Below are 25,520 nucleotides of genomic sequence, written 5' to 3'. Positions count from 1 at the left end.
TTTTCTTCTGATCTTAATTATTTTATCTACTCATTGTGCAGCTTCAGTTTCCTGGGCAGGAAAGATGCGGGGGGAATAATAGCAATAAGGGACGGGGCCAAGAAAATCATTGTCCGTAAATATATGCTTTTGTGCAACAGAGTAATGTAAGGGATAGGGTTCCCTATCCCTCAGCAGCAGCATTTGGGAGAAATTTGGCATTGCGGCAGGATAGCAGAGATGAAGAAGTGTCACTCCATCAGTGGAAAACCCATCAGTTGTTTTTTTTCCTGAGAGATCTCAGCTGTATGCATATTTCTACCCTCCATCAACCGTTACATTGTCTTGCTGACTTGTCATAGCTTTCTGATTAGCTTAATCAATATCAGCTCTGGAAAAAAAAAGTGTCTTTCCCCCCCCTTCCCTAGACTAATAGAAGTTTTGGGACAAATGTCATTTTCTATGCTGAAACCACAAAGGATGGTGGGTTAAACTATTTCTCCTCTTACCACATCGCTGCATGCAGCTGGCATTTCCATTCTAAAAATACTCAGAAGATCAAGTCACAATTTTTTTATTACCTCATCTACTCTGACATTAATAATGCCTGTCCATTTAAAAACTGAGAATGCGCTGAGAATAATTTTTTTCTTAATTTTGAAGTTTGTTCCACAGAACAGCAGCAATTTGTGCAATGTATCAAGATTCCTTTGTTTTTTCTGGTAAATAATTGGATACACAAATTTGATTTTGTCATCTACTTTCTTTGACTTTAAGAAGAACAAGACTGAAGCTGCCAGGGAAGGAATGTTCCAGATAAGAGGAGAGGATAGAAACACAATTTGAACAATGAATGCAGATGTAATGGATCTCTGATAACACACAGGGCCATTTCGCACCCAGAAAATGTAGTGAAAGGGTTACCTCTTGCAGACACTTTTTTTAAACATGCTGACGTTTTACATGCAGACAACGTCCAAACTTCCAAAATGGGCTGGCATTAAACTATGCACTATGCATCTATGATTATATGCATAGGCATAGCAACAGAAAAGTTTTACTTTTTAAAAAAAGATCACTTTCCCTTTAAAGCTAGGAGAAAGCTTATTGGCTGGCTGCCATGATTTACAGGCAGGGGGAGACACACTGGTATTGCAAGTCCCTCTCCGCAGCCATTTTAATCAGCCATGCGGAGTGCCTGGAAGTGTCAGAAAGCAGGAGAAGAAAGCGAGAGAGCAAGGAGGAGAGAAATGGCAGGGGGCGCATTTTTTAAATAGTGTTAAGCAATTGAGGTTGCTTTACTTTGTTTTTAGAGGTGCAGAATGGCCCACAAGCTTTCCACAGATGACCACTGCCAGCAGAACAGCTATGTTAGCCCATAGTGAGAAAAATGTGGTATATTTAAATACTAAGGCTACTCTAGAGCAGCACTGCAAGGCTGCCAGAAGTTCATCCAATATTCAGTTTAATACCTACAGAAGGGAAAGTAACATTCTACTGAGCACCTGAAGTGATATCCTCCTGAAGAAGCTTGATGTGAAACATGTTGGGGTTTCACAAATATTGACGATTCTTTCTCTACAAGCACCAATTGTTTTTCTGTTTTCTTCATCCACCACTAGCCTATGCTCCCCAGTTCTGATCATCCAGCGTTGTCACTTTGCCTGTCCCTAATGTGCACACTATATTTGTATATTTTTACCAAAAGTAGACAAGACATCCTTGGTAGTGTCTACTAGGTTAATCCTTTGGTCCAAGGTAGTGATCCATAGCTCTTGTGCTTTGGCTCATGCCCAGTAATAAATACTTATTGTAGAATAGTTCTGAACTAAGCAAGCCCTGTCTTCGTGTTTACAAGAATTCTACTGGGAGAAATGAATGGGCATGCCAAAATGGGGATTAAAAACAGATAGAGATGAAGAGATTAGCATTCTTCACTTGCCCTTTGGCACAAAAGAAATGCTAAGATTCATCTGCATCTAATCTGGCTGTTTCATTGCATGATAATAAAGTAGTCAGAATTTTGAATGCTATTGTACTTTGTCTTTTCATTGTGGCCTATTTTTCATGTGGTTGGTTTTCAGCAATTATGCATAAGTAAGCAGCTGACTGGCTAAGAGCCTCTCTTTTAGCAACTGTGAATTATGCCAATTAAAGATTGATTCACATTACTTTTTTAAAGCTTGAGGCAGAGTGAGAATCAGTGTGGTTTTCCTTATCTATTTGTGAACTGAAAGCTGGTCTTGTGAAAGCAGCTTAGAATGGCAAGATTATTACATCCTTCTGGAAAATATTAAAGTTGGTTCTTATTCTATTCCTACTGATATGGTTCAATTGAACCAGTTACAGAAATTGTTAATTTACATCCTTGTTAAAACTGTTCATGTTTTATTATGAAATGTCTGTTGTTTATACTTTGGTGTTTAATGTACCTCATAATGTTCCATGTAAACCGGCCAGACCATATGGGAGGGCAGTATAAAAATCAAAGAAAATAAATAAATTATATGCCACTTTTCTCTAGCCAATGGAGTCTCAAAGTGGCTTACATTCTCCTTCCCTTTCCTGTCCTCACAACAGACACTCTGTGAGGTAGTTGAGGCTGAAAGAGCCCTGATATTACTGCTCGGTCAGAACAGCTTTATCAGAGCTGTGGCGAGCACAAGGTCACCCAGCTGGCTGCATGTGGGAGAGCGGGGAATCAAACGCGAATAGAAGTCCGTGTTTCTAACCACTACACCAAGCTGGTTAGGAGTAAAAGTATTCAAGACTCATGTCAAAATATAGAGGAAAAATGCCTGTAGTCTATCTCACTGTGCCAGAAGTACTCAGGAACCAGCCCTCATACCAGTTTAAAGGTAAAGGTAAAGGTATCCCCTGTGCAAACACTGAGTCATGTCTGACCCTTGGGGTGATGCCCTCCAGCGTTTTCTTGGCAGACTCAGTACAGGGTGGTTTGCCATTCCCTTCCCTAGTCATTACTGTTTTACCCCCCAGCAAACTGGACACTCATTTTACCGACCTCGGAAGGATGGAAGGCTGAGACAACCTTGAGCCGGCTGCTGGGATTGAACTCCCAGCCTCATAGTCAGAGCTTCAGACACCCTGTGCGACAAGAGGCCTGTTTACATACAAGTTTACATACCTAAAAAAATATATCTCTTGTTTTCCTTAAATCTTCACTTTGCTAGGAACGGTGCAGCTAGATGACATAATGAGATGGGAGCGTCATGGTGGAAGTAGAAGGATGACAACCTCCTCTTGCAAGGGCATTCCCTCCAAATGTATTGTTCTTATGTTATTATGTAAACCGCCCTGAGCCCCCGGGGAGGGCGGCATATAAATATAAATATAAATATAAATATAAATATAAATATAAATATAAATATAAATATAAATATAAATATAAATATAAATATAAATATAAATATAAATATAAATATAAATATAAATATAAATATAAATATAAATATAAATATAAATATAAATATAAATATAAATATAAATATAAATATAAATATAAATATAAATATAAATATAAATATAAATAAATAAAATTAATGGCTTTGATGCCTAGAGAGGAGACTTTAAACATAGGAATCCTCGAACACGCTGCAAATGTATTGTTCATTTCAATAGAACCCCAGGCTAAAAGACCCAAAACAGTAGTGACTTGACATTCCAGTAAAATGCTGGCTAACTGAGGGCACTTCTCACAAGTCAACAGAGAAGCAGCTTCATTGTTCAGGAAAAGATCTCCTGGAAGGAAATTGTATCAGCCTCTTCCACTCTCAAAATTCCAGCAAGATCTCAGCAATTAGATTAATCTAGTGTGCAGGAGGATCCACCCGGTAACTGATCTCGTCATAACAGCTCCCTGCAAACAATCTTCAGGCATTCCCAGACCTTTGGCTCCTAAAGTAATTAGGTGGACTGTCAACTTGACATTGTGTATCTCAGACAGTGTTAGTGCAATCTGGCTCTTCCTAGTTTACCAAATTACCAAATACTCCTCAAACTTTTCCCAAAATCAAATTATGACCCAGGTAGAACAATGCACCCCAATAGTAGGGCTTCCCCCATTACTTCGCTATTAGGATCTCCCGTCATTTACCCTTGTGACATTACACAGAACCCCCCATGGAGACTTCAAGTGGGTCTTGGTCTCTGCTATGCTTCTCCTCCTTTCCTCTCTGCATTGGGTCTTCAGATGCACTGGGCTGCAGTGTATCCTTTTCTTTTTCTCTGGATTCTGCTGGACCTCAGCCTTCAACAGATCAGGCCTGTATGTTTTTTCTGTATTTCCATTTTATTATCCCCTTTAGCAATTGCCTGGAGGGTGCTTAATGTATTAATTACTGTATTGTGTTGAGTGTGTGTGTGTGTGTGTGTGTGTGTGTGTGTGTGTGTGTGTGCAAGCGCGCAGAGGATAAAGTGTGTGTGTGTGTGTGTGTGTGTGTACGTAGGTGTTTTTTTCAGTGTGCCTCTAGTTTCTACTTGCTAATTTTCAAATAAGGATTTATATTTTGTATATTCTGATTTCTACCTGATTACAGTATTTCTGGGAATCTTTCTGTTCCCATAGCAAACCATTATTCAGACTGGGACCCCATATACACCAGAAAGCGAGGTTAGTTCATAGGTGCAGGTGTTTAGACTTGACACATAAGAGAGATTTTCCAAACATTAGAGACTCTACAGTTTGGCTATAGATATTTCTGTAGCCTGTATTATGTCATTTGTATTTTAGGGAACACACTGAAGGTTAGCTGTTAAAAGGTTTAAACAGTAGCAGCTGCAGGTTTTGAGAACAGAACTTTAGATTTTGGTTTGATTCATACCTTATCAAATGCAGTTTAACATCTGTACATCTTACAAGATGACACAGGAATAGTAGAAGTCTATCTGTGTAGTAAACAGTAGAATCATAGATTGAATCACTTTCAATTGTAAGTTTGGGGGATCATATTTTTTAATACTTTCATATACAGGGGAAAAATCTCCCTGCATTTATTGAACTGATACATCAAAGAGAAGTTTATCATAGTCTTTTCCCTAATAGGCATGCAGAGAGCTTTTTATCTCAAGAGCATTCAAAATCTATAATGCATGCCAAGAGTCTTGAAGGATGAAGCTGTAGAGTCCAGAACTCAGCCACCTTATTCTGCATAACAGAGATTATCACACTTGCAGAAAACTGCTGCATGCAGAAAACTAGTGCAGTGGGGCAGCTACACTCTGATAGCCTGATATGCTAGAGGATTTTAGTTGCAGAAGGAAAATGTGTGGGAGCATTCCAAGAATGATATCCTGAACCTGCAGTTTGAAATGCCTTAGTCCACTCCGCAGTCTCAGGCTTCTGCCACCCCATTATTCTGTATTTACAGACCCAAATATGCAAAATAAGACAAGCCCTGCTGTATCAGACCACTGGTTTATCTTGTCCAGCATCCTGTCTCACACAATGGCCAGTTTCTATGGAGGTCAAACAATAGTTATCTAGAGACTGAAGTCTTCCACAGATGTTATTCCTGACTCTAGGATCCAGAGTTTACTGCCTCTGAACATGGATGTTTCCTGTAGTCAACCAAGCTAGTACCTTCCATGAATCTGTTTAATCCTATTTTAAAGTTTTCTGTGCCTGTGGCCTGGTGCAGCTGGAAGGGACTTTAAAAAAAAATTAAACTCATGTAAGAGTTAAAAATAAAAAGCTTTGTTTTGAAAAGAAGTATATTGGACAAGGAAAGAATATTTTATTATCCTCCAGCAATAGGAGTCTTAGCAAACATACAGCTGCCAGAGGTGAGGCATTTGCGAATAGATGCATCCCCTGCATCAGTAGTCATCAACTCCTGGTCTGCGGACCGGTGCCGGGCCGTGAAGTCCTCAGTACCGAGCAGCCGGTGGCTGCGCCTGCCTCACCCCCCTCCCCCCCGCAGCGAGAAGCTCACCAGGCCATAGGCAAAGCAGCCGCTTTGCTTGCGGCCTGGCTAGCTTCTTGCTACGGGGGGGGGGGAGGCAGGCGCAGCTGCCGGCATGCTGGCGGACGCAAACATGCATGTGTGGAGCTGCCACACATGCATATTTGCGACCCTGGCGGACGCAGACGCGCATGCACAGCAGCTCTGCACACGCACATTTACATCAAGCTGCCACGCATGCACATTTACGTCTGCCATGAGTGCAAACATGCATGTGCATTTGCGCAGCACTGCCATGCATGTGTGTTTGTGCCCTGCTGGTGGGCACAAACGTGCATGCACAGCAGCTCCGCACATGCACATTTGTGCAGCTCTGCTGCACGTGAACAGCGCCAGGGCCGCCAGCTCTCCCCCACCCCCGGAAACAGTCCTCAACCTGGAAAAGGTTGGAGACTGCTGCTCTACATGAACTGTTGCATTCATCACACATTAGTATGTAGAGCTAAGTACACCATCAATCAATACCACCATTTATTTGGAACAAATGCAACATCACACATACATTATCTACATGAACAGCCATTGTTACCTCTTTCATAGCTGAGATTTCATGTGTAGCCCAACTTTAGAATGTGTAATCTATATTCTAGGATCTTTCTTTCTCTGTTGGAGACTAGACCCAGTCTCCACAGAACCACCTGAGATCTCAGTTCACCACCTTCACATCTTCTGATGTTTTTGAGGACACTAGTTATTTGAAGATTAATTCAGCCAAGCTTTGCAAGGGTACAAGGACACTTAGACTGACTTTTAATATATACCAGTTTCCATCAATACTCAGTTTCCCAGGCTATATCAAGGTCCTGAACCTCTTAGAGCCAATGAGCACATTTGGTGGGTGGTCGCAACCCCAAAATGGCTGCTGCAGGAGGAAAGGCTAACCACACAGAGGGACGTTCAAGTGCAGGGGATGGGGGGGGGGTAATTTTTAAAATACACTAGGAAACAGGAGAAATTATTTTAATCTGCCAAATCAGATCTCCAGTGGCCAGTCAGAAGTCTTACTGGGCTAATGCTCCATCTGGTTGCTCCCAATTTCTAAAAACACAAGGAAGATGAGGGCAAGGCACCATGTTGGGGCTCTGTGTGTGTTATTTTTTAAATTCTAATTTGTGTTTCAAATTGCCATATCTCACCAACTAAGAACACAGAAAAGGGCCTGTTACTGTAACACTCTTTCTCTTAGGTTTCAGGAGGTTTCATGTAACAACTTCTGTTATTATACAGATGTCAAGCCACAGTCATCCCCAGATGATAGCAATTCCTATTCACCTGTATTTTTTGTTACAGAAGTGGCACACTTATAAGAGAGTCTACTGCTTCCATGCTCTGCAAAGGCAAGTAGATGAATCTGAATATTTATTGAAAGCCAAAAAACCAAACTCTCTTGCAGGAAAGTACTGAAAGGAAAGGCACAAAATACATAAAATCAAGGATTCTGACTTCATAAGACATAGCAAAACAATTAGAAACCTCCAAATGACAATTATTTCCCTCATCTTCCAAAGCTCCTCTAATTGCAGAAAAAACCGAGATCTTGCAAAATGTCTTCTTGTATCCGCTAATATCCCCAAATTAATGTTTTCTTATGCCAACACCACATGATTAATTTCTGATTAGTTACAGAAACTTGCAGAAGAATACTGAAAACAGAAAATAAGTATTCAAAACTCCTTAAAAAAGCATGCTGACAAGAATTACAATGTGTTTTACTGCCCTGCTGCTGAGTTGCTTGGTACAACTGGAATGCATATGACTTCATTGAGAACCAATCAGAAAAGCTCACTTATACACAATTAATAATGGCTGAGGTAATGGATTAATTATATTTCAGTCAGTCTCATACTAAACCCTGACGCAATTGCTAATTTATATACACACAGTACTCTCTGAATGGAAAAACTATTGAAATTGCTGTATAAATGAATATATAATGTAGCTTTTAGTGCAGACAGGTTCCACTAGATCAGATATCTAACAAAGGCAGTTTATCTTTATGACCAGGAGACATTTAGTGCATTTCTTATTTCTTACAAGCATATATTTTCTACTAACAGTAGATCACTTTTTAATTCTAGTTGTAAGTTGGCAGAGTATTTTTCTTTAGGTTTAGTAAAACTGTTTTGCATGTTCCTTTCATTAATTTTGGCTCCCCTACCTTTTCTGCTTCTGAATTCTCAACAATAAGCTCAAACAAAAAGCTTGTTGTCCAAATAATTGACAGAAGATTGCCCTACTGAAATAGTCAATTTTCCCATTGCTGATTTTCAGAGATAAATGGCACTATGAAGTCAAGGGGCTGCCTTTGACTTTCAGACTATCTGCTGCCTCAGCTGAACTGTAAATTGAAGAGAATTTGCACACCAGAGCTTTATTGATAAGGACCTATTTCTGAGAGGATTAAGCCTCAAACACTAAAGAAAAACAGCAACATAACTAGAGTGTGAATACTTATTCAGGACTAAACCGGATTTCTTTATCCTGTTCACTAGCTTTGTGGCAAACTACTAAACTTTTATGAGCAATTGCAATTGCAATGTACAAATCTGGAGTGACCAGTTCTGCCACCTAATGTGCTAGCATTAGTAGCCTAAGCTTATTCTTCAGTCTCAAAGATGTCATGAAGATTACTCTTCGATCACATTATCTTTTAAGCTTAGCATACAGTCAGGCCACAGAAACAAACTGTACCAGACATTCATGATTTAGGACCTGAGCTAGGCATAATGCTTCTACCTTCCGAGCACTTTCAAAAGGCGAATTGCAGCTGCATGGTGCTACCAGTTTGGATTACACATGGGGAAAGGGTGAGAAGGGGGTTAATTCTAATTTATCCAGTTTCCCAGCTTCTCCTGCTCTCACACACTGTTTATTACACTCCAAGACAGGCAGAGAAATGCCTTTGTGCGTTTTCCCCTTCCAAGGCAGTCTGAAGGAAGGCCATAGGAGCGTAAATGTTAAACTACTTCACCACTGCTGCAATGGCACCTTGCAGCTGGCATTTAGCTTTAAAACAGATCAGGAAATGACCATACATAAGCCCTTATTCACCCCATATACTAGTGGACACCAAATAATAGTGGACACCAAAATGGAAATCTCTGCTATATATAATTTCCCACTACTGCCTCATACAAAAGCAGTGCATTCCCATCTAGCATTAAACAAGGGGCTCCCCAGAAAACACGTGGGCTTCCTCAAATAGTATCCCTTTGCAACTGTTTCAGGGACTTAGGAGTTCTGGTGGACAATAAGCTGAATATGAGCCAACAGTGCAATATGACAGCTAAGAAAGATAATGTGATATTAGTCTGCATTGCTAGGAGCATGGAACCTAGAGGAAGGGAAGCTTTAATGTCACTCTATTCCACATTCATTGGACGTCACTTGGAATAGTGTCCAGTTCTGGGCACCACAGTTCAAGAAGGATATTGACAAGTTGGAAACATGTTCAGAGAAAGACGATTTGGATAGCTGAGAGGTTGGAATCCATGCCTTACGAGAAAAGGTTGAAATAACTGGGTATGTGTAGCTTGGAAAAGAGGAGTGCAAGGGAGATATGATACCTGTATTTAATTATGTAAAAGGTAGACATGTTGAAGAGGGGGCCAACTTGTTTACTGAAACTTTAGAGATAAGGACTAGGATCAATGGATTCCAATGACAGGAAAGGGGGTTTTACTTAAATATTACTAAGCATTTTCTGAGGGCTGTTCATAGATGGAAAATGCTGCCTTGGAGGGTGACAGAGTCTCCTTTGTTATAAGTTTTTAGGAGGAGATTAGATAAGCACCAATCAGGAGTATGTGATTTTTAAGGCCCTAAGAGGTGGGGGGGGCTGGATGATCCTTTGTGGTCTCTTCCAGCTCTGTGTGATTCTGATTTCAGTTTAGCTTTCTCATTGAAAAAGTGGCACAGAGATGTTGCTGAATTTCACACCATGTCTTTCTGAAAAGTAGTGGAAAGAGCAAAGCATATTCAAAGTTGAAGCTATAAAAAGGAACTATTATTCCTTGATATAGTTGTGCTGTTAATGTTCCCAGGTTCTCCTTAGTCTAGACCAGCCTTTCTCAAATTTTTAACCATTGAGAAACCCCTGATGCGGTGTGGTTGTGCAGAATATGGTTGGGAAGTATAGCTGGGTATCTGCCCACTGGTGCCCCTCCCCTCCCCAACCCTTCCAGGCCCATCACTGGCCATTTTGAGTGGGGGAGAACTGGTCAACATGACCATATACGGCCATCTCACCCAATAAATGTTTAACAAATTAAATATATATGTATATGTATATGTATATGTATATTTATCATACTTCTATACCGCCCTCCCCGGAGGCTCAGGGCAGTTTACATTATAACAGAGAACCATACATAAAACAGTCTGTAGAACATGTACATCGATAACCAACAATTGCAACCAAACACAACACAGTATAACAGTAAACAAATGTAATACAAACAGGTCCAGGGCTTATTGATGGGATTCTGAGGGGGGTGGCTTATTGATTGAATTCTGAGGGGGGGGGTGGGGGGAGCAGGGGCCCTTGGTCGCTGTAGATTATGTCTGGTCTCGGCCAAATGCCTGGTGGAGGAGCTCCTTTTTGCAGGCCCTGCAGAACTGTTTAAGCTCCGTCAGGGCCCTGATCTCCTCTGGGAGCTCGTTCCACCAGGTAGGGGCCAGAACAGAGAATGCTCTGGCCCTGGTCGAGACCAGACGGACTTCTTTAGGGCCAGGGATCCTTAGCTGATTGGAGGCAGTAGAGCGTAGAGCTCTTTTGGGGGCATAGGTGGGGAGGCGGTCCCTCAGGTACACTGGGCCCTGACCGCGTATGGCCTTGAAGGTAATTACCAGAACCTTTAGTCTGATCCTTGAAAGTAATTACCAGAACCTGTAGTCTGATATATATAAAATTAACTCCCACCTATTTAGGAAACCTGTCCAGGTCTGTCAAGAAACCCCAGGGTTTCATGAATCCCTAGTAGAGAAAGCCTGAGTGTAGTATTTGTAATTTTAGTGTACACATCCCATTCTACAACTCCAAAGCTTCAGCTTACTTAGAAGCCACCATGATTCTTAGAGGTTCTGCTCTGTATCTTTCTATATAAAAGTTCATTACTTCTCAGATTAGGGGTATATGATTCTTAATCACTGGGGACATGGAAGACAGGAGCACATCTAGCACCACCCCCAATTACTTTCTCCTGTTTAAGTGGATGGATGCTATTCAGTCCTATGCAGGAAAAAGGCTCCCTTTGGAGCTGCAAAATATGCCCATGCTCCATCTCTAGCACCTGATGGCCCATCCCTCACTCCTGCTTGGGGGGGGGGGTATACACACAGAAAAGTGATGTATCATCTGGGTCTCCTAGCAATATACTTTCACATTTCAATTCTCCCACCTTAATGGTGGGCAATTTACTAGCTGTTTATAACTTGTGACACAGATCATAGCAAAATATTACGGACAACAGAAAGACTGTGGAAAGGTAGGCATAACTATTCTATTGTTTTATTATCAAAGGTCTTCCTGGTCCTAACATTTATACAACAGCACCACCTAGCAGAAAAAAAGGCTAATTTAGTTCTTACATCTTTTGTTAACGTATGCCAATTTGCTGCTTTTTACTGGTCTTCCCAGATGTGTTGTTCCAGTCGTTGCTGTATTTATTGTCCAGTTACTTATGCAGCTTGACTCTAATTAGCCCTTTCTGGTGACTAAACTCCTTGACCATTAGGTAACATTTGAAGGAATCTGTTTCAATGTATCTGAAGGTGTACATATATACATTTTAAGTCTTGCTTATACCCAGAATTAAACTTTGTTGGTCTTGGAGGTGCCAATTAAATTCAAACTTTATTCTCACATCTATTTGTAAACTCTTGCATTTGTATGCTAATTTACTGCCAATCACAGATTTTACCAACTACCTTAATCCAATCTCAGCTATAATCGCCCAGTTACTTGTGTATCTTGTCTCTAAGGAGCCCTCCCTGACAACTAAGACCATAATGGCTGAGGAAATTCTGTTTCAGTGCATCAGATGAAGTGATCCCATGAAACCTTATACCCTGAATAAAACCTCACTGATCTTAAAGGTGCCACTGGACTCAAACTTCCTTATTCTTTTGCGGTCCATTCAAATATTAGCTTTGCTGTCTTTTGTAAGATGCAGACCCAGAATTTTTTAAAATGTTCCTTAGAATTCACTTGAAAAAATTCCTTGAAGTTCAGACCTGACCTGCAGATATTCACTTCATAGAATTTAGGTCTGAATTGGCAGGGCCCCTCCTTGTATGTCAGGAAGCAGCTTATATTTATTGCTTTAGGAGAAATGAAGTACTTTTCAGTTGTCAAAGTCTTCTAGGATTGGAGGCTGTAATCCTGGACATGTATACTTGTTTTGTTCCATCTATATTGGGTCCCAATTTGCTTCTGGGCCCAATTCTAGGTGTGGGTGGGGAAGAGATATTAGATTATATTGTTAATTGTGGGTGTTAAGGGGGATAGCAAGGAATGGTGCAGAGGTGAATGGTGAGTAGAATGGTCAGGGAGGGGCTGGGGATCCCAATTGTTGAGGGCTGTGGAAGGTATGGTAGAGGGGGAAGCTACTCTAAATGGAGTGAAAGATATGGGATGCTTGCACCCTTTCTAATCTTCATGCCATCCTGATGTTCACAGAAGGAGAACAATAACTGTTGCTGCATACTAACTATTGAGGATGAGAACAAAACCTAAGTCAATGCAGTAGTCTTCATTCTGGAGGTAATCCCTCCGCAGCAGAGTGACAAATTACTCCAAATACACCAGACTAAAAGCAAAACAATTTTATTCTAGAAACACCTTATTTCCAAACTGCAAACATGTAAGTTCAAGACATGACTGTAAGATCATTGTTAGTCAAATTTAACAAGAGAAAGCTATGTGGATGTACAACAGAAACCCATCTAAACATAAAAATATGAAAACATTGAATGAAGTGATAGTCAATTAAAGTCCAGAATCTTTACTGAAAAACTAATGAATTACTCTGAGAAAAGTATTTCCCCCTTGTTTCTATGAAGACCATTCATTATGTTATCTCCTCTCACTTAGCAGTACACAGGAAAGAGCTGGCATCTTTCTATTATTAGTTTTGAGCTGGCATCTTTATATTATTAGCTTTGAAGAATGACAATAATTATGTTTATAACCCTGAAACTATCCCTCCTATTCAGTGCAGTAGGGTGGGGAAATGTAGACAGCCCCTTCTATTTCAAGTTGAATTTGGCATTTCTCCTTTCTTCTGAGCAGCAAGTTAAACAACACTTCAAGAAATAAAAAATATGCAGAAAGTGCAAAGGACAATATTTATAAAAAATGAAGTCAGAAGAAATAGGGAAATTGTAAATAAAATAACATAATGGAAAGGGGTGGTGGTGGGGAACACCAGTGTCTGTTCTGGAGGCAGAGTATGGTGAGGTCTATGCCAATAGTTGCATGAAAATGCCCATTCTTTCAATGTTGCAGAGTTCACTTATTACTAAGTTAGTATTAGAAGTCAATGCCCATTTCTAAGAGTACATAATGGCAAAAAATATGGTTAAAATTCAACACTTTGAGATCAGCCTTCTACCAAAAGGCACACTCATCATGTGACAATTCTAAGTGGATTTAATCTGAGGGGAAGCAGCTCCATCCACTGTAATGTTCCACTCATAGTTTTATTCTAGTAGCAGAAGTAGTCCTGAAAAACCTGCGTGTCTTTTAGTCAAGCACAGTCTGAACAGGTTCTAATTCAGAGTAGTGAATGTGACTAATCCCAGTTTCTCCTTATGGAATATTAAATAGCTATAACACTATTGAAAGTTCACTAATGTTTTCAGTCTGGTGTCCTCCATTTAACATCTGAAACATCATATGAAGCATTAAGAACAAACATCTCACTGAAAATAAAAGCAGGCTGCAAGGTTTCCTTCAAACAAGCACCCAGCATCAAATGCAGCCTGTCCTGGAAGACACTGAATCTCAGAATCCATTTAATTACATTTCTCTCTTGTAGTGCATTGGTGATTTTAGCAGGTTGAACATTTTACATGCGTAGCACCTATGGAGGGGAAATACAAAGTAGTTAGAACTGTCGTTATTTTGCTAAAAAGCAGCCTTCTTTAACCTAATAAATGACAACGTGGTACCCGCAAGTGCTTGTCAAGGTGAATTAAGCTTATTTTAAACAAACTGCTTTGTGGCACAGGAAACTGCAAACAGATATTGGATATGCAGTTCCACATTTCCCTGTTCTAACCATCAAGACTAGCAGTCATGCATGGAGCTAACTGTTCTTTCATTATTTACAACATGGGGGCAGGTCTTACTTGCTATATGTTGCACTACAAGTTAAACATAATACTTGCATGACAAAAAATTAGTGTTGGAAAGGAAAATTCCGTCTACCCGCACACTTCAGGAGTACCTCAGATCTACTGCTGTATGTTCAATCAGCTGTGTTTCTCTCCCCCAAAGGAATACGGTCCCACAGCTGCAGCAACTGTTCACCAACCTGAGGCTCCAGTTCCTACACCAGAAGTGAAAAAGTAAAAAAGTAGCAAAAAGGCTTTTGCAGCTACTGAAAACAGTATTAACAACACTGCTGAGACAATCTGATCTGGCAGGGGTTGTGTTCCAAACAATCCAAGAGATAGCTCCTCTTTCACTCTAAAATGAAAGTTCTTCATTAACATTAGTATCTCTAACAGTGTGATAAATAAGAACTTTGAAAAAAAAACCAGAACTTACACTGAAGAGTGAAGGAACTAGAAATCTGGCCTTGATCATGTCCTTTTAAGCATAACAGTCTCTAAAAAGCAACATACCTGGCCATCTCGGCTTATTTGTACCTTCTTGTTGTCATTCCAAGGGTTGAGCAAATGATGAGCAAACTGAAAGGGAAGACTGTCTTTTCGGATCCATTCCACCTTAAATACTCCTCCTAAACCAGTAGATCCCCAGTCCTGACTTTTCTCTCGTCCTATCTCTGAAGACATTCGAGCAAAACCCTGTAACATCATTAAAAAAAGAGATTCATAATCTACCCAAATTCAAGTAAAATTCTATTTCTAATGTACATTATAACTGTGCCTGACATGCGTCTCAGTGCAAAGTATGCTCCCTCACAAATCATTTGTATTTTGCAACTGAGAGAAGGGCAAAGCAATATGTAACATTGCTTAGATCTTTAAAAGAATTCTACTTGACTGCTTCTTGATGAGGCAGAGGAGGAATTTTACTGAACTATCAGATTTGCTGAGGAAGAAATAATTTTACCAGCGATTCCTCTTCTGATATTCAGATGTTTACCACATGAATTCATTTCAGATCAGTGGTCCCCAACCCCCCGGTCCGGGGACCGATACCGGTCTGTGGATCAGTCGGTACCGGGCCGCTGCTCCTCCTCGTCCTCCTTCCTGGCTGCTGCCTCGGGGGCTGCCCTGCCACTCTACTGCCAGCTCATCTTTGGTGCTCTCCAGCAGCCGCCATGGCTGGGGCTCCCCCTCGGCATGGTACTGCGCATCTGCTGCTGGCAGCGCCCCCCAGAGAGAGGTCTGGGTGGTGAGAAGTCAGGGGCATCGGCAGGAAAGCAACTGGAGCAGGGACTGAGGTGGCAGCGACGTCCCTTGGCAAAAGTCTACCCCCTCCCTGGGCCTCAATAAAATTGTCAAGCATTGTTCGGTCCCCGGTGATAAAAAGGTTGGGGACCACTGATTTAGATATTATAATCACAACTAGTACTTCATCATCTGGAGAAACTATGGTCAGGAAATAGCATACTCCCTGCAAAAATAGGGGGACGGGTGTACCTAAGTCCAGCAAGTGAATTAATGGTGGCAGCAGGCAGTTTAGAAGAGTTTTAAGGCGTATACTTTTTCTTGGGTCACCCAGCAGCAGGGCTGAGCAGTTACACCACAAACACTTATAAGCATTGCCTGTACTACACAGCAGTCCTTCCATTTGAATACATGCCAAATTTTTGGAAGCTTTTAGACTGTTTCAACCCAGGCCTGTGTACATTCTTATTCTTTCTTTGTAGGTAAGCATGTTACTTATAAAGATTCACAAGGGCAATCCTTACAGCAAGGACGATTAACACGAGGAGTTAGGATAAGATCACAACATATTTGAGCTTTAATTCTCTTTTGCTTTAACTGCTTATCCTTTTAATTCCCATCTCAAAAACCTCCAGTACTTTCACTGATGGTTATCTGCATTTTAGCCTTTCCTGTATCAGTAAGGATAAAATACCTTCAGCTCTACAGTCTAAAAGCTGATAAAGTCTTTCTAAGACTTTACCACTTCAGAATCTGTGCATCTGAATATGCTCTGACACCGAAGTCTCTCTTAAGCCTCCTGCTACCTTTGCACGTGTGGAGAAATTTTAACATTGGGGTACATTCAAATGAAGTCCCAACTCACAGGATGATGAGCAAGAGTATCTGGATTTGTGCTTCCAACCTAGCAGCCTGAATAAACAGTACATAAAATCCTCACCTGAAAGTGTCCTGATCCCTGAACAGAAAATATCAAGTAAACAACACTGCTTTCCCAAAAGGCACGATTCAGTTTTCGTTCATTACTTGGAGTTGTAGACCAAATCCCCTTTTGTTGCGAAATCTCAAGGTTTCTTAAATTGCTGCTTTTCATAATAAAGTACCGAACGGGCATGTTTGGCCTTGGAGAAGGAGGCTTGGAACCCTGCAAAGGAGATTCCTTTTACAATGCAGAACATTTGATAAACACCTTGTAAAATATCAAACAAAGTCACAGTATTCTTGCAGAAGGCTGCTCAATAACTGGAAAGGAGGTATGATTTAAGCAGATTCATTGATGCTTCAGGAAGGACTGAATACTGCATTCAATCAGCTGCATTCTAATATGAAGCTTGAGAATTTGGTCACAACTGCAGCACAGGACCAACCAAATAACCCTATCCTTTCTGCCTTCAGCTGTCAATAGATCTCGAGAAGTAGCCTCTAGATTTGGAAGCAGTATTTTTAGCAAGAGGAAAAAAATCTAATCAGCTGTTAACACTTTGTACTTTTGCCAAATCTATAAGATGAAATAATGGAATACAGAGGGCTGCCTTGATATCAAAGCCTAGTTTGTCTTTTGGTTCTTACAAAAAGGCTAAGTTGAGTTGCTATAGTTGGCAACGGATTGGGGGTAAGGTTCTTACCTATCAGACCCTGACTGTATGCTTTAAATGTTTTGAAAGACTTTGTGCTTATGATTTCTCAAGCCACTATTTTACTGAAATATTTCTCAATATCTACATGCAATACTGACAAGTCTATATACATTTGCCAGCTTACATTTTAAGGCAGCAAAAAGAAGGAAAAGGCAACATAACATTTACTCAAAAGGAAGATTTTTTTTAAATAACTTTTTGGGATTTACAAAAAGTGGGCATCCTCTGCAACTCAAATTTCCCAATATGTAAAGTTGCCCTCATACTATTACTGGCAGGTTCTAATGTGGGTGGCTCCTAATTCAACAACCTGCAGAAAGAAACAAGTCATGGGCCTTTGCCTGGATCCTGTAGCCTGGAAGTGTTGTCATGTATGCTCTCTTGCTTCATGTTTGTAGCTGACCCATTCAAAACCCATGTCATCTGGGGAAGAAGCTGGAAGCAGTGGCCCTATGTGAGGAGAGGCCATCCTTGAACTAGATAGTGAAGTGAAGCAGAGTGAAAAGGGACTTGTGCTGTGCAAAGCATAGGCAAGGAAAGGATGCACAGAATCTAGAGACAGAAGACGAAGAAGGAAGAAGCAGTCTCTACCTTGTCTCTACCCATCAACCCCTGGGGTACCACCATGAGTGTTAACAGCCCCAACAGGGATTGAGCAAAGGTCACCACTGTGGGGCTATGACCTCTTTGGGAAGGAGCATCTTAAATTCAGGATTATTTGCTTTAATATGCTGGCTTCCCTTTTTAAGGAAGGGATATCATCTTCAAAAACTTCTTTCCTTTGAGTAAATATGGTATATTTTATCTGGAAGAGCATAAAAATGAAAACTCCAAAAAATGTGACTAGAATAAGTAAGACCAAAACGAATCCTCTCAAATATTGTTGGTCCATGAATTTAAACATCCACATGTGATGGTATCCCAACAATACAAAATATTTTACTTCTTCATTTCAGTGTGTATTTATCTATTTTAAAAGGCATGTAATAGATGGCATCATAGTTCTGTACCTTCCCCGATGATGGAGGAGAAGGACTGGCACAAGGACTAGGATAGCTGTTACTGTCGGTAGATTTCACAGATGACTGGTCCGACCTGTCATCCGTGGTACGTTTGGAGTGCAGAACACTTCTTTCTTTGTATTTCAGTGGCTGTTGAAATGCAGGAGATGCAGATTTCATTAGGACTCTACAAAATTGTAAGAGAAAAGGGAAAGTAAATGTAAAAACAGGATATTGTTTATTGAACACTTGAATACATTTCTAAACACTATAGCCATACATAGTATCTTTCTATCGTCATTATTTACAGCAAAAAACACAATGAAAGCAGAAAATAACAAATAAATATAGCAGAACATTTTATGTGAGCAAAGTAAAACTGGGCTAGCTAGTTGTTAGGCAAATTATTTATTATCACAGAATGCACAGCTAGCTGTTTGCAAGTTAGCATTGTGATTTATAATCAAGCTAATAAGTGTGGGTGTGTGTGTATTATATGCATAATGGTTACTACTATTCAGGGGTAATGAATCTTGTATTTTCAGGCAGCTTTCTCAAGTTTTCTCTTTGAAGACATTTTAACTTTCTTTGAGAAAAAGAAGCTGTGTTAACCAATAGTACTTGAACTAACTTTGTTTTTACATTTCCCTAATGTGCCATCAATTTTGTCAAACTGTCCTTTTGTCATCTAGACATCTAGAATTCTAGTCATCTAGAATTTCTTTAAAAATTACAAACTGAACATTGGCCTAAGATTACATTGTTCTTTTATTTGTTAAAATAATTATTTAAAGGTATTTTAGAGGGGGGATTCTGGAAAGAAAATTAGCTAAGTTTGAATTGTTTTGAAAAAAAAATTACAAGCATGCTAAGAGGATACACTTGTCTCAATTAATCTTTCAACTTTGCATGTATTTGTCAGTTTAAAGTTTCATTACTTTAAAAGGTAAATTGAAGGGAAGAAACCTAATATCTCATAGTTGACAATCTCTCATGGTACACTTGAATTACCAGACATTAGTGTGCTGGGGAAATTAGAATTTATTTCAAGATTACTAGAATTTTCTGTTGAATGTATTCTAGCAATATCACAAAACAAAAAAAAAAGCTTTGCACGAGCAGGAAGCTGTGGCAGGAGGACATGGAGGAGACACCAGGCCAGTTGGCAACTTCAGTGGTCTTATTGCTACTGGAGCTCTTTGTGGATAAAGCCACTGCTGCCTTCTTGATACTATAACCTACTCACTGTATAAATCCTATTAGAAACACATGTGTCCATTCTACATGCTGAGAATGAGCTCTCTATAAGATAGCTTTAATTTTGTACACTACAACTAACCGTTGCAATATACAGACCTTTCAACATTAAAAGAATCATCTGCAAATTCTGCTTCTGCTGAGCTTTTTCTGCTAGTGTTTGATCTCCATGAAGATGCTACAGGCAGTTCTTCAGACGACATCGGCCTTGGTCTCTGCCCAATTCCTGAAGGTTGCTGTAAACCTGCAGACTGTTCTTCAGTACTTAAGACAGCAATGATGGCTCGTATAGTTGCCTCATCAACTTGAGACCAGGGCTTCGAAGGAGCTCTCATGCGCCGTAGAAATAAACTGTGCCATTTTTGTCTCAGTTGCAATAATAAACTAGCAGCCTGTGATGGAAGCAATTTTTAGTTTAAATTTTCACTGCAGATAAAAGCACATGTAATTCCAATATTTCTAAGATCGGATGGTACAAAGAAACAAAAAATCAGTGACATGGTTTTGAAAATGAAGCCTACCATTTTATATTTGACATTCTTTCCCCCTAAGTATTTCTGAGAAAATTTCTATTTTTTTTTCAATTTAATCCACACTTTGTATTTTATACATTGTTTTATAAACCTCCAGCATGTCCCTCCTTAGTCATCTTTTTTTGTAAGCCAAAAAGTCCAAACACTTCTGTTTTTCTGCAAAGGGAGAATACTCCAACATCTTGATTACTCAAGTTCCCCTTTTATGCAGCCTTTACAGCTCTATGCTAGCCTTTATTTGGGATGGGATTCTAAATGCAGCATGCCACTAATTAAAAGCTCTGCATTGTTTAGTTCTGCCAGTGAAGACTGAGGAAGCTGCAGAGTAGAGAACTGCCTATTTCCTTTAGTAATCAAACAATTTTCAAAATTGTTTGAAAATCTAAATATTCAAGATCTGATTTTTTTCTTTGTTTATTAGAAAGCAATGAAGCTCTGACCTCAGGATCCAGTTTGAAATTGAGCCATTCATCCAGTTTCAGTGAAGCCAAGTTAGCCGTTGTTCTATCTTCCATCTCACTATCACTGCTGTCATTAAGGACACCATCCACTACATTGGGGGGAGGAGGAATCAATAGGTTCTACACATTAGTATTTTTCAACACTGTACTCACACTGACCTTCATTTAAAATCTTTTCAATAGAAATAACTGATAGCCAATTAAATCACAATTTCAGTTCCTACTTCTAGATCATAGTATGTCTGCTTTGTTCTTAATAATGAAGTAGGAGGGGTGGGTCCTAGTGAAGAATCCAATATAGAGAAATATAGATGCACTTGGGAACCAATATGGCAATAAAATATCCAAAATGGACTTATATAGAGTCTTCTGTCTTCAGTAATTCTTTATTCTTTATAATTTCACACAAGTCCCGATGTGTTTGTATTCATGACAATTACCTGTTAATTTGTTAATATATATGTAATTATTATTGTTGAACAACCACTAATTTTACCTTTGTATTTTCCAAGAACCATTGTCCCTTGAAAAAGCTATAAGGTGAAACGCATCAGGACTTGTGTGAAATTATAAAGAATTACTGAAGATAAAGAATTAAGGGTAACCACACATACATGGCACCTTCCTTAACCGATGGAGCACAAAACATTTCTTATGCCTGCATTATACCTCTGAAGGATGAAGGCTCCTGTAAAGCATTACTTGGCAGCCTAGCTGATCCACAGAAGAGGGCCACGGTGACAGGAGTCACAGCTGAACAGCACCGTATATTGGCTATTCTGTGGGCTCTGGTCATTTCATCATATATAAGCCAGTCTGTTGGAAGTGCCTGAATAGCTGCCTCTTGACCGTTTGCTGGAGGAATCTGTTGGCAGTAACAAATGGAGAAAGATTTAGAACGAATTATTTTTTTCTTTTAAGTCAATAAAAAAGGGACCATAGAAAATCACATCTAAAACAAAAATCTCCAATTATCTGCAAGGAGTGGGCTGGAAGCACTCAATTCTACACAGCATTGTAGAAAAGGTGAATGGCTGGAAGGGAGGACCAATAGAATTCCATCTAAGTGTCTCATACATCAACATACCTATGACTAATTTAGTTATGAGGCCTCAAGAACGTTGTTGTTAAAACTTCAATCTCACTTTCAAAAGAATCCTAAACCTACATCTCAAGGGCTCTCTTTATATATTGTGCAAAAAACAAATGACCTTCCATTTTTAATCATGCTTTGTAGTATTAAGAGATGAAAGCCACCATAAATTCATCGGTTGCTTTACAAAGTTCACTGTTCCCCTGTCTAGAGTTTTTCCTTGAAAACATTCAGCTTAAATTCAAATGTAAATATCAATACAGATTAGCTATCACAATCTTCATCACATGACAACTGATTTGGCACACCCACATGCCACAAGCCATACTGTGATCTTCAGTAAAGAGGGACTGATCACTAGTTCAAACAACACATTGGGTAAAAGGTTCAGACCACATAAAAAATATTACTAGTCTATCTAACTCTGATGTCTGAAATCAGAAAACAGTTTTTATTAATACAACAGCTTAGCAAAGGAATTTAGCATAGTTGCTAACTGCACTATTCACACATTTTTCTATCCATATTTTAAGAATGATATTTTGCATCTGGTTTTGGGATCACATGAAATGCATGTCTGCATAAGCAAATCATTTAAAGCCATCAAGAATAGGCACTGAGTAACAGAGAAGCCTTTATTCCTGCTTGACAAAATGTTTAACCTTTACATCATTTTACCTTTTTATACTGAGGCTGGCTCAGAACAGAGGTAGGATGAAATCTGACTCTTTTTTCTTTTGGCCCAGTCAAGACAACATTCTCTCTGTCAACATGAACTACATTTGGATACATCCCAGCTACTAAGGCACCTTTCACCACAGCCCAGTTCTCTGAATTTGTGTTTACATCTCTTATATCACCTCCCCCTCTGGCTCTAACAAAACCTGAAAGATAAAAGGAACAAGATGTATGAATTAGGAAAAACAATTCTCCATTTCTGACATATGTATCTGGAATGGGGTGACTCATAAATTTTTTTAAAGAGTATACTAATTTGGATGAGCTCTGACCTGAATGGCCTAGGCTACAGGCAATCCTGTCATATCTCAAAATCTGAACAGGGTTTGACCTGGTTAGTACGTGTATAAGAGACCACTAAGAGGCCTAGAGTTACTACACACAGGCAGTGTGTTGCATACCATCTTTGTTCATCTCTTCCCTTGAGAACCCTTCAGCATCTCTCCATAAATTGACTGTGACTTGATGGCACTTTCTACCACCACCAATCCAGATGAGGGGAATTCGTATTGTGATAGTAATGCCAAAAAAATAAATCTGACAAAGAAATTACAAACATATGGACTCATTTAATTTAAAGCATCAACTTGTTCACTGAATTTTGGTGCCAGGTTTTCCTGAATATGGGAACCGAGGATATTCTCCCTATGAAAACCCATATAATGATGGTTTCAGTGGACCCTTCTTCACAACATGTCATAGGGTCCAAAGGGCTACGTGAGAAGCAGGGCAAAAAAACCCAGCTCCTTTTTCCACCAGTGGAGAGTCACATGCCAATGGAAAAGTTCTGCATCCTTAGATACAGTCCTCAAGGCATTCTACCCATCATTTTTAGAATCCATTCTGACAGTTCTTGGCACTTTCTGACAATATTATTTATCTTGGTAACAATCTTATTCCTTTTTTCCCATGATCATCAGTTGGCAAATAAAAATATCAGCTCTACTATAAATCCACACATTGCCTAAATGTCTGCCATAGAACTATCTTTATTTTGATGTCAGGACAACCAAACAGTTAGTAACTACAGTATGATACAGCCAGTGTAGACTCACATATACATAACCGGAACAAGGTCACAATCTACCTCACCCATATATCTGAAATCCAAAAAGGGATTCATAATATTGCCTTCATAATATTTACCTGAAGCTCTAAGTTGTCCAAGCAACTGGGTTCTCATTCCTATGATAATCTCCATTGTTGCCTGAGAAAGGAAGTTCTTCTCACAAAAAGCTCTTTCCCAGCCATCACTTCGCGCTTTCTGCCATGCCTGTAGGATAAGTTAGTTTAAAAGTTGAGCGTATGCCTCCAATGACCCTTCCAAAATATGGTATATTACATTAAATATGTTCTGAAAGCTATTGTAGGGCAATTCAAATTATGCTATCTCCCAATAGAACCTCTCAAACATACTGCTTAGGGTCAAATTCTATCCAGCTGGGGCTAGTGACTTGCTACTCTGTGGAGTCCCAGATGCAATTTCAAACAAGAATGAACTCCTCCTGTCTGCCTCTGAACTGATTGCCAGTTGCAGATGTTTGTTTTTAGAGTTTCTCCACATTGCTTATTATTGCTTTTGCTGGGACTCAAGTATACCTCACAGCAAAATAAGAAGTGTAACTTGAATACCACAGTTTCTTAGAGCACACACACAAACACACTCATTTGGTCCAATGACCAAAGGTCCAATGAGCTGTACACTTGTGACTGTGGCACAAAGGTTTTCCCTTTTTGAGTATCATCTAACTTGTGATGGACAGAACACCTCCTGCAGTGGGTGTTCATCTAACTTGTAGGCATGGGTGGTTTGGCTCAGATAAACCAGAAAGTACCGGAATCAACGCTGATTCAGGTACTTTTTCCAGCTCATTTTAGTCGAACCACCCATTCCTTGCATTTGGCTGTCCAAATGCATTCTGCCCCCCTCCCCCCACTCTCGCTTTCTTAGGCAGCATCTGAGAAGAGAATGTGCACCTATCAGCTGATAATGAAAAGCCCCCCACATCAAATTTATATGCCTTCCTGACTGGGCAGGCATTTAACTAGAGCGGACAGGCGCCTGTCATCAACAGCTGATCCTCGTGCTGGCCGCAGGTGCAAGGAAGGGCCAGTGCAACAACTACTGAAACCCTGAAACTTTTCAGATTCAACTGAATCCTAAAAGGTGAAGGGGTATTTTGTGCATTTCAGATTCAGTCCAATCATTATTTTCAGACAAATCCAAAACTGTACAATTTTTTTTGCACATGCCTATGTGATGGACAGAACACACCTTTTCCAGGGAACAGTATACAACTTTGTAGCTGGCAGACTAAGGGAAGAGGAAAAAAGCAGAAGCAAGATGAATAAGTTGTCGTTATTTCCAATGCTGCACAAGTAAGCTGAAGAAGATGAGTTAGTTTAGCAAAGGTGACTCATCTTATAGACATATATATAAGTTATAAATGTGAACTTAGTTGACTAACATTACCTGGAAAGCACGGAGAAGGGCCATGTGGTCACTAAATGTTCCTGCGGTAAATCGTTTTCTGCACAACATAGCTGCACGTTTTTGAGAGGCTTGCGTAGGCAGCACAAAAGGGTCACGATATGCAAGAGTACAAGCAATTGTCAGAATAGGATCCAGACACTTCAGAACAACAGCACACAGCACCATTTTACCAAGATGAGGCTCTACTGGTAAATCAGCCAGATGATAGCCAAGTTCAGTCAGATCTTCCCATGTATCCATAGCATCTATTGTCTGTTTTTTTAAAAAGAGGGAGATCAGCATAAAACAATAAATACTATATAAAGGATTTATTATCTAAGCAAATCTGAACTAGTTCAGTTTATTTTTTCTGTCCTGATATCATTCAGGTATGCCTCAAGAACCCACAAATATTTGTAATCTTATTTGGAATGCCCATTTCTATGATGACATCAGGAATAACCACTTTTAGTTAGACATCTGAAAGAGCAGTAGGAAAATACTTAAGAGGCAAAGTTCAAGGATAAATCAAAAAGTATTACTACAAAATCATAGAAATCTTTATTAAACAAAAATACCAAAATGTGAAGATATTGTTTCTTGACATATCCTCCAGCTAGGACTATACACTTCTGAAGGTGGTTTTTCCATATCTCTAACTCCTCCCCCCAAAGTTTTCCACTTTTTAATTTACGTCATGCCAAAACGAATCTTGGCATCCTCAAGGGACTCAAATCTTGTTCCTTTTGGAAACAAAATGAAGCCTGAAAGGGCAAGATCAAGGT

General features: G+C 39.8%; 1 protein-coding gene across 1 annotated transcript in view; it reads right to left on the bottom strand.

Moving 5' to 3' along the window:
* Positions 1-12,770: 12,770 nt before the first annotated feature.
* Positions 12,771-25,520, bottom strand: part of YTHDC2 (YTH N6-methyladenosine RNA binding protein C2) — a 37,154-nt gene continuing 24,404 nt past the window's right edge. The window contains exons 20-30 of the mRNA XM_077347796.1: positions 24,736-25,008; positions 23,409-23,535; positions 22,203-22,408; positions 21,101-21,296; positions 20,411-20,520; positions 19,537-19,829; positions 18,190-18,367; positions 16,483-16,686; positions 14,811-14,993; positions 14,411-14,512; positions 12,771-14,044 (exon numbers count right to left, since the gene is read on the bottom strand). Coding sequence (XP_077203911.1) covers positions 14,432-14,512; positions 14,811-14,993; positions 16,483-16,686; positions 18,190-18,367; positions 19,537-19,829; positions 20,411-20,520; positions 21,101-21,296; positions 22,203-22,408; positions 23,409-23,535; positions 24,736-25,008 — 1,851 coding nt within the window. The 3' untranslated portion in view covers positions 12,771-14,044; positions 14,411-14,431. The remainder of the gene's footprint in view (positions 14,045-14,410; positions 14,513-14,810; positions 14,994-16,482; positions 16,687-18,189; positions 18,368-19,536; positions 19,830-20,410; positions 20,521-21,100; positions 21,297-22,202; positions 22,409-23,408; positions 23,536-24,735; positions 25,009-25,520) is intronic.

This window comes from Paroedura picta, chromosome 7 (genome assembly GCF_049243985.1).
Source record: "Paroedura picta isolate Pp20150507F chromosome 7, Ppicta_v3.0, whole genome shotgun sequence".
Taxonomy (NCBI): domain Eukaryota; kingdom Metazoa; phylum Chordata; class Lepidosauria; order Squamata; family Gekkonidae; genus Paroedura; species Paroedura picta.
Note: the sequence above shows the minus strand (reverse complement) of the source record. Positions and strands in the feature narration are given on the sequence as shown.